This window comes from Vicugna pacos, chromosome 18, assembly GCF_048564905.1.
Source record: "Vicugna pacos chromosome 18, VicPac4, whole genome shotgun sequence".
NCBI classification, from domain to species: domain Eukaryota; kingdom Metazoa; phylum Chordata; class Mammalia; order Artiodactyla; family Camelidae; genus Vicugna; species Vicugna pacos.
Window position 1 is genome coordinate 25,981,300 of NC_133004.1, and position 11,963 is coordinate 25,993,262.

An 11,963-nucleotide genomic window follows, 5' to 3' on the forward strand; every position below is an offset into this window, starting at 1 on the left:
CCTCCTCAGGGGTGGATAGTAGAGAGTCGACGGAATCGAACATAACCCAGGTGAGTAGAGGTGCGGCATTAGCCATAGGTTCGATAACCTTCTAGCACCTAATCCGTAGAAATAAAAAGCTGACAGGGGTCTAGATATTTGCTAATTTTTATTGCAATAACTGTTCACCATTTAGAATAAATGTTGATATATGCGTATTTACAGTATTTTTGGAAGGCCCACAGAAATCGGTAATTGCCGCTTGGGAGGGCGTTAGGAACTGGGATGAAATACTTGCTTTTCACCCAAAACTATTTCGTTTTATCTTCTGAAACATATGTATAGATTACTTTTTTAAAGCAGTCAAAAATATTTTTTGTAATCAGTGCTTCCTTTCTGACTCTTCTTAAATATTCGAAATTATTTACTAGAGGTCCAGACTTTTCTTTCGAGTTCTGAGATACACAGTTCGCAAGAAAGCCACACTGTTTCGAAATAAACGCTCAGCCTCTTAAAGGTTATTGCGAGATAATGGAGGCAAAGGGCTCGCAAAATGTCTGGCAGAGTAAATACCCAGTAGATACTGCTTGAAGCCCTGGGTGGGAGTGAATTCTGGCTTCGCCCTCTGTGGAGCTGAGTGACCTCAGGCTAGTTGCCTAATATCTGAAACTTCTGCCATAGACGTCATTCCTCGCTGTTTTCACCATTACCCTCCCTTCTTACTCTTCCCCTTTTTTCCCACATGGCCGCCAGAATAATCTTTTTAAAACTTAAGGCAGTCTATGACTCTCCAACAGTGTCTATTATCCTCAGTAAAGTCCAAATTCCTTACAAAAGCTTACAAGATCCTCCCTGACCTGCACACCTACCTCCTTGCATGGGAACAGCAGCCCTCATCCCGCACCTTTCTCCCCTGGCTTGCTTTTCTTAAAATATTTCAAGCATATTCCGCCTCAGGGCCTTTGCATTTGCTTTTCCCTTTAACTTGAACATTCCTCCCCCAGTTTGCCGGGAGGTTGTTCCCTGCCCCTACTTCCCTCAGCTCTATATTCAGTCACACACACTCACACACCTCCTCCCTGTTCCCCCCACCCCCATATTGGAAGTGTATTTATTGTCTGTCTCCATTAAGCAAGCAGGTTTTGTTCACCACTATACCCACAGCTGCTAGATAAGTTTTCTGGTACATGGTAGGCCCTTGATACCTATTGATGAATAAGTAAATGGGCAAATCAGTTTCCCATCTGTAAAATGGGGATGATACTACCAATCACTTGGAGTTGCTGGGAGAATAAATGAAATAATCCAAATAAAAGAGACTCATACAAAACCTGGCAGGGGTGTGTGCTCAATCAACGTGTTATTAGCATATGTCTCAGCCCACCTCACCCACCCCCACCACTTCTCAGATCCTGAGTGAACCTTGAGAACAAAGTCCCAATTTGAACATCTCAGGGATATAAAATTCTCCAGCCATAATTTACATTACAAAAGGACATTGGCTTTCTTAATGAAAATTTCCTTGAAGAACTGTTTCCCTGTACACTTACAACACGTTCCGTTTAATAAAAGTTTGGCATTTACCTTCATTGAGGACGTTAGCAACAGTGGGGGGTTATTCTGGGCAGGGGGAGGTAATTAGGTTTACTTATTTATTTTACTTTTAGAAGAGGCACTGGGGATTGAATCAAAGACCTTGTGCATGCTAAGCCTGCTCTCTACCATTTGAACTATACCCTCCCCCCAACAGTGGGGAGTTAAACCAGTAACCCAGGTTACTTCAAGAGCCCTACTGTAAACAGAAAAATAGTACCATCCACTATCTCTTTACACACTTCATTCATTCACTCATCCCTTCATTCAGCAAACATGAGTGCCTATCCCGTGCCAGGTGTTTTACCAGGTGAGAGGATAAAAATACCAGCTCCTGCCCCTCAAGAGGTACAGATCCCAGTAGAGACACCTCTATAAATAACAGCACAATACCGAGGTGTGTACCATATAGGACAGCAATATGAAGTGCTGTGAGAACGGAGAAGTGGCCTGGAAGTTGCTAAAGCTTTCACAGAGGAATTGTCATTCGATCTGTATCATGAAGGGTACTAACAATTTCCAATTCCTAACTGCCACTAAGCGCTTCCTATAGATGAACTCTGACTCCTCAAACCAACACATGCAATTACATAATGCCCCTGTAAGATCTGTACTTTTATCCTCACCTGACAAATGAGGAAGCAAACTAAATTCAATCTGAAGTTAACTCAATCTTGAGAGTTTAAGTTAAAAAGAAAGAGAAAAAAAAAAGTGGTCACTTGTAACTTGTCTAAGCTATAAATTCCTTGTGGTGGGGTTTTGGGCTTACCTGATGCTGAAACGTTAGGGAGGGTGCTTGGGCCTATAGATATTATAACAACTCCAAGAGCCAGGAGGGCATGGTATCATATAAAGATGGATAGAAATCTCAATGGTTTTCTGGATGTGGGAAAAGGGTAGAGGAGGGGAAATGGAGCAGAGGGCTGTGTATAAATTGCCTCTTGGCATCCTGTGAACTCTGGGATGATAGGACCTCTGCCAGAGGTGGTACCAAGGCAAGAGTTGAAAGGGCACTCATGCTGTGGCCAGAGCTGGCACAGGAGTAGTCAAGCTGACCTGGAAAGTGATCACAGCTGCACATGAAGATGGCATGTCAGAGCATCGGGTGACCAGGGGAGACCTATGGTGACTTTGGTTTGAGATTTCCGTTTTTTAGACACCATCAAACCCCAGGAGGCCCCAGAGAAGGATCCAGACATTTTGTAGGGGTTGGGCTACTTTTTAAAAAATTCTAAGTGCAGACAAAAGTCACCCAGCAGTTACTTACTAAGCACCTCATGGACGGGACTCTGAGCCAGGCCCAGGTCGGGTACTGGGAGGCCCGGGGCAGGTGATCTCCCGAATCCGCGTTATTCCCTGCCTGTTCTTCCAGCCAGGCCCCCTCACACGTCACCTTTGGCCATCACTTATTCTTTGTATCTCCTTTTCCATCTAGTGTGGTGCCTGGATGTTTGCTGAATGAATGAATTTAAACCTTTTACTTACTTTTGTTCTTAAAGAGCTTTTTGGCCATGTAATGATCACACAGGGTAGTTCATTAATTGGGTACATAAACCCAGTCACGTAAACACTATATTGGCTAAGCTATAAAAAAAGTAGGACACAAGGAGAGATTCCAGCTTTTTTATTTTAACCCCTTTACACAAGACAAAGTAGAAGAAATCATATAGGATTAAAACTGCAAAAGTTGTTAATCGGTAGAACACACATACACAAAAAAATCCGGATAGGAAGACAAGCTTATTTACAATAAGGAAACATGTAAATTAAGGTAGTTTGTAGTTTTCATAGAAACATTAAAAAAGAAAAATCAAACATGTGCTACATGGGTGCCACTGTTTACAGCAATATTGAAGGAGAGAAAACAACACTTACTTAGGGACAGATATACCACAAAGTCCAGGTTTTACAGCATCAGTGCAATAAATCCACAAAACTATATTACAACTAGTTAATCAGAGTTTAAGAACTGTTCCCAAATCCGTCACATTTTTAGTCCTCAGAGGTTCATTCCTACAGATTTCAACTACTCTAAATCTCTAGCTACTGAAAGGGAGAATGATTCTAAGATGCCTTCCAAAGAATGACAAGTCTCTGCAAACCAGAGGCCAACTATCACCACAAGTCTGCTCCCACCAACAGCCCTTGCATTCTTCAGAGAAATAGCTGACGAAAAAGTCAGCTGCTAGCTCCTCTCCACCTCCTATGCTAAATCTATGGGGAGCAAAAGCAGCCAGCATTACCATAAAATGACAATCTTGAGGCTTACCTTTAAAGGCTTATTCTGGTCTTGAACAATTAGTAGGATAAGACTATTCTCTACTGAAATGAATCTTGAGTAAACACAGGAAGACTTTCGTCCTTCATTGGCTGGTCTTGGAGTGAGGGTCATAGACGTTGAGTCTTAACCTATTATGTACTTTAGTTTCAGTTAGCTGAAAATCTGAAATTAGAAGTATGCTAAAAATCCTAAATATCAACTTTTGGAAGCCTGCTACTAAAAAGCCTTCAAGGATACACTAACTTCGAGTTTAAGTGCAAAGGGACAAGTGTTCTAAGCCTCTCAGATTCTCCATCTGGGAAGAAAGATCAATGTTTCTTACAAATTGCTAAATTCTGCACAACACATTCTAGCGCATGGAATTAGTTTCATTTTATTCCATGACGAAACTTCTCCCATGCTATCGAAACAGAATGAGGAATGAATCTGAAATGGTCTCTTCATCAGAAATGGTAAACTTGGTCTCTATATTCACGAAGCCAGTTTTTTAACCTGTGGCAAAACCAGCTTCCTATAGCCAGAGACCACTATCTTGTATCCAGCTAAAGCAAAGAGCAACTGAAACAATTATCCCACGTCACTGTAAACTGTACTAAAGAGTAAAGTTCACCACTGTATTTTTTTAAAAGAAGAGTTCAACTAACCCTGGGTGAGAAAAGCCGGGAGAAGTGGTTACTCACGAGTGAGTTGTTCACATGGGGCCAGCTGATGAGAACGCACCGGTGAAGACACTGGACACAAAGCCTTTCTTGGCAAGTTGGAATTTCTACTAAGGGCAGGATGAGGGAGAGCAAAGCGCTACTTCTGTAACATTTTAGTATCCAGACAACACAACACACACAATTCCCAAGGACAATGTATGCGGCATTAATCACACTGAATAAAGCAGGTGCTTTATTCATTTTTCTTCTCTTTTTGTTTGAGAAGCTTGTTTATCTCCCTTTTGGCCATTCCAATGTACTTCGAAATGATTCCGTGTTGGTTTAGTCCAGGAAGCAACAGTAAGAAAGTCACTTAAAACAAACAAACAAACAAAATTAAGGAGGCAACAACTAACTTCCTAAAGATTATTACATTTTAAAGAAGGTAGTTAGTTTCTTGGACTATTACACACTCTAATGGGATGAAGCAACATAAAATCCATAATTTCCTTTGGTATTTATCCCCAGAAGCTTCCGCTATCGTGCCTCCCAACCTCAGATAACACACACTGCTTATTTTTCCCTTGTGCACATTACTTTCTACCTTGGACATTAGTTCTTGGTCTTAATCTCCTCTAAGACCACAAACTAACTGAAAACAAGTCCTGGGCTTTTGTCATCTTCTGTACTCACACAGTTCCTTGATCACTGCCTGGAACTTAGTGAGCACGAATATACTGTTTACTAAAGTCCAGGTAGACTTCACTGGCCAGGATGTGCCTGTGTAGTTCTTCCTCAAAGACTTACCTATCAGGTAGGTGAGAAGAAGGTTGTGGACTTGCTGTCCCACCCAAGCAACCGCAGCAAGAGAAATGATCATGGTCACGAAGTACTGACAATGAAAATAATAAGAATGTGTCACTGAAAAATTGTGCTGAACACTGGAATTTGACACAACACTGTAAAATGATTATGAATCAATAAAAAATGTAAAAAATAAAAAAAAATAAAAAAAAAAGAATGTGTCAACTCCTAGAAACAGGCTAAGAGGCATCACTTTAGTAGGTTGTTTCGAAGGTTGGAAAATAACTCAGTTTTTATGATCACTTTTCTTTAAAAATAGTATCTATATATTATACAAAGCCCATAGAAAACTCCCTTACAACTACTTTACAGAATTTAGATACATTCTCTCCTAGAATAACGGTAATTCCTTATAAAAATTATATATAGTATATATATAATATAAATATAAAATAATTTATACTATAAATTATACTACTTTTGCAATTAAAAAGTCACATAATAAACTCAAGTGAAGCTAAGAGAAAAGAGAACAAATGCTAGGTATATGTCTTTTACATTTATTTCAGTAAATTAAAAAAAAAAAATTCACTCCACTAGAGTAAAAAATTAAATGTGAAATGTAATTTTAACTTCAGGCCTAACTAATACAGATAAATATTTATGAATGCACTCAGGAGTTACACCAACAGATAATGATAAACATCAAACTATAACTAGAGTAAAGCAAAAAAGCTTTACACTACAATGAAGTAAAACTTGACTCAACCTTAAAATGTTGCTTTACTTAAATAATTCAAAACCAAAAAAAGTACCATTTTAGGCTTTTCTTCCTTTAGCGTAAAAAGGCGTTTCCACCAGCCCACAGCTCTGCGTCGAGTTTTTACTAGGTTGCTGCAAATTTCATGGAATCTCTGCTGTTGCTCAGTGGTCCTAGAAAAAGAATTTTCCCCTTCACTATAAGCAAATCTTAACAGTAAACAGAAACAAACCATTCTCTCAAATTTAAAAAGTTATCTTCTAAAGAAAATCTAAATTAAAAAACGATTCACCATTATCTCATAGAAAAGTTCTTGTACCATTCAGACTCCTTTTATAGAACAGGAGTAAGTTGTTGTTGCTGCTTTTAAACTGAAGCACAGTCAATTACAACGTGTCAGTTTCTGGTGTACAGCACAGTGTCCAGACACGTGTGTGTACAAAGTAATGGGTATCTACAGTTCTAAGGCCATGTTTGGTCAATGACAGTAACCAAAGACTCATGACTACTATGAGCCATGCAGAAATCAGTATGAATTAATTTCTCTATTCCTGTATTACTTTGCAAATTCCAATGAATCCTGGGGTTGTAGCCCATCAGAGTCCCACCTTTTTGAGGAAGATGTGAAGTTTCTGCCAAGCAGCTGTATGTAAGCACTCTTCAGTAGGGTAATAACTACGAACAATCAAAGCACAGAACCCTCAACTGGGCTGCATACAATTGATGTCAAGGCAGCAACAAACAGCTGAAATCCAAATTCCTTATAAATTTAGTCCCAGTGAGGGAAAATATAATCATGAACAAAACAGCAGTGAAAACACAGAAAGATCCTCCAAGAAAGCCCTTTTTAACTTATAATGTATTCTGGGTTCTGATAAAAAAAAAAAAAAAGAACTGCTTTTATACTGTCTTTCCTGTACAAACATTTGCTTTCTTTTCTCTAGTTGTTGTCCCTGTAAACCTGCAGCGACAGACACAGTAGAATGGTTTCTGCTTGAGTCCTGGAACTTCCTGTAAATAATTAAACCTCATATGCTGCCCATGGTCAAGGCTGGGCTATGGCTATGCAATGGTGTTCTTCCTTCCTCATAAAGGTCAAAAAATAAAACTGCTCCATCAATAATACTGAACCACACATTGATTTACTTCTGAAAACTCTTCTCCAGGAGTTATGAATTAGCAGATTAGAACTGTCATCTGGCCAATAAAGTCAGAGTCTGAGGTTGATTCTCTGCTAAATTGTTACATTGCAGTTACAAACTTGCCCAAAAAACAGCAGCATAAATCATTACTCCATGTGAAAAACAATTCAAAGGACATTTCCTAACATAATTCATTCGACGACGGCAGAAACATCTTTAAATAAACATGCTTAATTATCTCATAACTTAATCCCCCCAAATGTGTGAATCTGTTCCCAAAGATCCAGAGGGCATACATGTAAAATTCTTATTTTTACAGAATTATTTTATAATTTACTGTTATCAGGGAAACAAAAAAACTAAAAGCACAAGCAGACCAACAATCAAATTAAAATAAACAGCCATGGGAGAATAGCAGGTAGGAGAAAAAAAATCCATTCCAACATCTACTTTTATTCATTATCTGGATCGAAAGTGAGAAATGCAACGTTCCAGAGGGAAGTTAAAAAATATTTTAACAGGATGCACAGCCACTTAACTGTATCTTGGCAACTCATAAGTAACCAGGTCAAAGAATGGTACAAATGAAATCGACAACCCACTTGTACACAGCTTGAACCTATCCTAAAGCACTTGGTACACATTTTGCTAACCACCACTGCACTGACTCACCGTCTCAACCTGAAACACAGCATCAATCTTTAAAGTCAAAGTATTTCACAGCACCCACGACAGTGTGCTTAACGTAAAGTAGGCATTTGATAAACAGTTGCTAAATTAATAGGCAAGAAATCTACATTACTGTTTCTGTATTTATTCAGAAGTAATCTATGAAATTAACATTATCTTACATATCAATGGAAAATGTAAAAGTAGACATACAACTTTAATGGAACACTCATTATGAATTCTGCAATCCTTGATAAAACATTATCTTTAAAAAAACTCACTTCAATAAGGTCTAGAAAGAAAAAAAGTCACAATAAATGCTAGATTATAAAAGAGCCATGGAGATATTAAGTACTGGAAATTCATGATTTATACCTGAAGCAGGTAAGAAGTTCTTTACATCAAAGCAATAATCTAACCCCTAGGTATGTGATGGTTAGTCAACTCTCTGTGCTTAATTACAGCATACAAGTCACAGCCACCAGGTTCAGTAACTTCTCAGAAACTAGAATGCCAAATCAATATGCCACCTACCATTTATTGGAGCCAAAAATTCTAGGCGCTAGAATGGGAACAAGGTAGTCAGCCAAGCACAAAAACATAACAAAACAGGAAACACCGGAAAGAACAGATGGATCCAGATAGTAGATAGTCCTGTTTAAAAAAAAAAAATTTTAATAAAGGTTATAAAAACATACTCATTATTATTCCTAGCTGAAAATGTTTATCCACTTGGTCCTCTGGTTCTCAAAGATGTTATTTTGCCCTTTTCACTCTAATTTTCTCGCAAGTGGTTTCCCAGAAGCTTCAAGACACGATGACATCATAGCTGCAATGGTTAAAATAAACATCAAGAGACAAAAGCTCTTTGGGGTCTTCAACGCTTTTTAGAAGTGTAAAGGGTCCTAACGCCAAAAAGTCTGAGCCACAGATTTATTTAACTGCCTTGGATTACCAAATTTACATAAGTACTACAAATTCTGAAAACTAGGCAAACTGCTCTAAGGCATTCTTTACAGATTATGAAAGACTTCAGGCATTTCTATAAATGGAACCCGAGCTCTTCTTAGTAACAAACACAATCTGTAGTAATTTAATAGCTCACTTACAGAAAGACCAAAGAAACCACACCCATGATGGCAGGTGGAAACCAGGCTCTTTCCCATCGCAGGACTTTATCTGCCATCAGCATCACTTCTCCCCATCCTTGCAGCTGCTCTTCCAGACTTGCAGTCTCTGCAGCCTACATATGGGCAACATTTAAAGTGATCATTTTACTAATCTCAACATTTTTGTGGCTCCTGGAGAGTTAAATTCTTCTAAGGCACCAAGTATGTGAAACAGCTCTTACAAATCACTATCAAACAAGTCAATTTCTTTAAAAAAAAAAAAAACTGCAATTTTGATACCAAAGACAGAAATCGGTGGAGAAAAAAAATCTGTCATTTAACGGTCGCCTTCCAAGTCCAAGCACTGGGCCACTCTTTACATGCAAGATGTAACATAATCCTTATAGAGCCCCTTAAACTGGGAATAATTAGTTCCATTTTACAATTAAACAAATGGAGCTCAGAACAGTTACTTTCTCAAAGCCATACACTACTAAGTGGCAGCGTCCTGAGTATAAAATTAGATCACTTTGTTCATTTTGGGTGGTTACAATTGATCTGTTGTTTTGTCATTTCATTGATCTAACCTCGACTTCTGAATCCATTAGGAAAGCCTCTCCATGAACAGCATTCAATTTCCAAAACAGCTCTGTGTAATGGAATCATTTAGATGTTGGCATCGTTTGCACAACTAAGGAAAACTACTGTGCTTTCAACAAATTATATGAGGCATTTTAAGCCCAATATATCTCAATAAAATGTTTCTTACACTAATCAGGACATTGGTTAGACTTCAAATTTCTCCACAAATCTGACAATCAGCTGAAAGTAGACTTCTTTGATGAGCTAAAGTGGCAAAAAGCCCTTAAGCTGATTTTGGTAGAGGAAAAAAAAATTGGAACAAGAAACCTATGTGTCCTTGTAACAGTTATCACAGAAATCTGCAAATGATAGGAGACAGTGAAGCTTAATCTTGATAAAGATGCTTATCTGTGCCACATTGACCACTTAAGTGACCTCACTATTTCTGACTTGGTGTATCATGCTTAATTTAATATAGCTAAATAAGAGATTTTACCATGTGCCAGAAACTCTGCTAAACATTTATATACCATACTCTCATTACTTCTCCCAACGAGCTGAAAGAAAGGTGGTGTTAGCATCCTCATTTTACAAATAAGGAAACTGAAATACAGAGAGGTTTACAGATCTGAATCCAGGAAGTCAAAGGCCAAAGGCCTTGTTCTTAAAGTCACACTGCTCTGCCGAAAGAGCTATTAGCAGCTCCAGGCCATGATCTGTTGTTTCAATAGCTGTGTGAACCTGGGCAACTTCTTTGTGCTTTGATCAATTTCTAAAAGGAAACTGGCTGGGGTTAACTAGGCTAACTACAGAGAAGGGGTGTGTGTGTGCAGGTATGCATTTCTTTCTTTTTTTTTTTTTTCCAGGTATGCATTTCTAAAAAACAAAGCAAAATGAAACCACACACAATCAAAAGTGCCCTGCAAAGTCACTTAATTCGTTAGGACCCCGGCTCTTGGAAAATCAAAAGTCAAAATTAAATTATTGTGGTTTCTCTATTCATTGTGGTGGTTGTGGTGTATGGCTTGCCTTTCTCTGGGGAAAGGCAACGAAGAATATGGACGTATTTCTCTCGTTTTTGCCTAGATCCTGCGGTGAGATTTGTAGTCAGGTTAAAATTGTCCGCCTGTGATACAACCTCACTGCAGTTCCTTCGGACCCCTGCTTACTTTAAAGTCGTCCTGTAGACACCCCCTCCCCAAGATTTACAAGCTTTAGACAAACGCCAGAACCTCCCATTGTCCTTCCAGCAGGACCCCAGTCCCAGTTCCCAGAGGTGAGCTCGCAGCCTCCCTGCCGTTTTAAGCTGTGCCAAGCTCTAACAGAAATTCTCGGCAGCAGACTTTTGACCCACCCCCATCCCCAAGTACAGGGGTAAAAGGACGAAGGGGCATTCTGGTTAAGATCAAGGAAGGGGAAACCCGGATACGGCTGGGACCTGGGCCACAAAATCGCTCGACTGGCCCCTCGCGGCTCTCTGCCACTGACTACACCCCAAACAGTCACAGCCCCTCCCTTCTCCCGCTGAACCCGTATTCCCGGTGAAAGATCACGCGCCCTCCTCGAGCCGCTACGCATCTTCCCCAGGGGATGTTAAAGTCGACATTACTAGTGCCCGCCAAGCACGGGTTACCCAATAAGTCCCACGGTCAGGAGCCGTCGCCTGAATCTGAAAACCGGGAGAGGAGGGCCGGACCCACCGCGGGTGATAAGAGCGAGGGTGCAGTGTCGTCCCACGGACCCCACCAAAGTGCGGAGGTCCTACTCGGTTCCCTCGCAACCAGGTGCCAGAACTCACCAGTAGGTTGGTGCTGCGATTATCTCCCTCTGCCATCGTCCCCGATGTGCAGCCTCAGCTAGCGCAAGCCGTCCCCAAAACTGGCCTCCAGCAGAGTCCCTCACGGCGACCCTAGCGTGAGGGTGCGCCCCCTCAGGCTGCTTATATAGGTTCGCTACCTTTCCCGACAGACCCCGCGAAGCTCGCTCCTCATTGGGCAAATCGAGATCAAACTTGAGCCAATCGGACCAACCGCTGCCCAGCGCATGTCTTGAAACCGAGGTCAAAGGAGAGCGAGACCGCGCCCAGGCCAAGGGGGCGGGGATACGGAATGACCAATCAGCTACCAGGAGGTGTGCAACTCCCCTCCCAGGCCTTTCAGAAGCGGTTGAACCGCCGCTGCCCCGGGCCTGGTCTGGCTTCAGCATCCCCGGGGCACACCGCCACTGTAGCTCTCAGACAGTCTTCTAGGGGACCTCGAAGCAGCTAAGGAGCCTCTCTGGAATTTAGTCCTCGAGGAAATATGCCACGCAGTATCAGGCGGAGGGCAGAGATGTGCATGTGATGCTAAGCTCATTAAGGGGGGTCGGCTTCCAGACTGAGCCGGTGGCCCTTGCCCTCGCTGT

General features: G+C 40.8%; 1 protein-coding gene across 1 annotated transcript; it reads right to left on the reverse strand.

The window, feature by feature from the left end:
• Positions 1 to 3,181: 3,181 nt before the first annotated feature.
• Positions 3,182 to 11,514, reverse strand: ARL6IP1 (ARL6 interacting reticulophagy regulator 1). Its single transcript, XM_006212095.4, has 6 exons — positions 11,359 to 11,514; positions 8,979 to 9,112; positions 8,404 to 8,523; positions 6,114 to 6,231; positions 5,302 to 5,386; positions 3,182 to 4,866 (listed from the first exon to the last, which is right to left on the reverse strand). Exons 1-6 carry the CDS (start codon positions 11,392 to 11,394, stop codon positions 4,748 to 4,750), a joined length of 612 nt encoding a protein of 203 aa, XP_006212157.1. The 5' UTR covers positions 11,395 to 11,514; the 3' UTR covers positions 3,182 to 4,747.
• Positions 11,515 to 11,963: the final 449 nt, after the last annotated feature.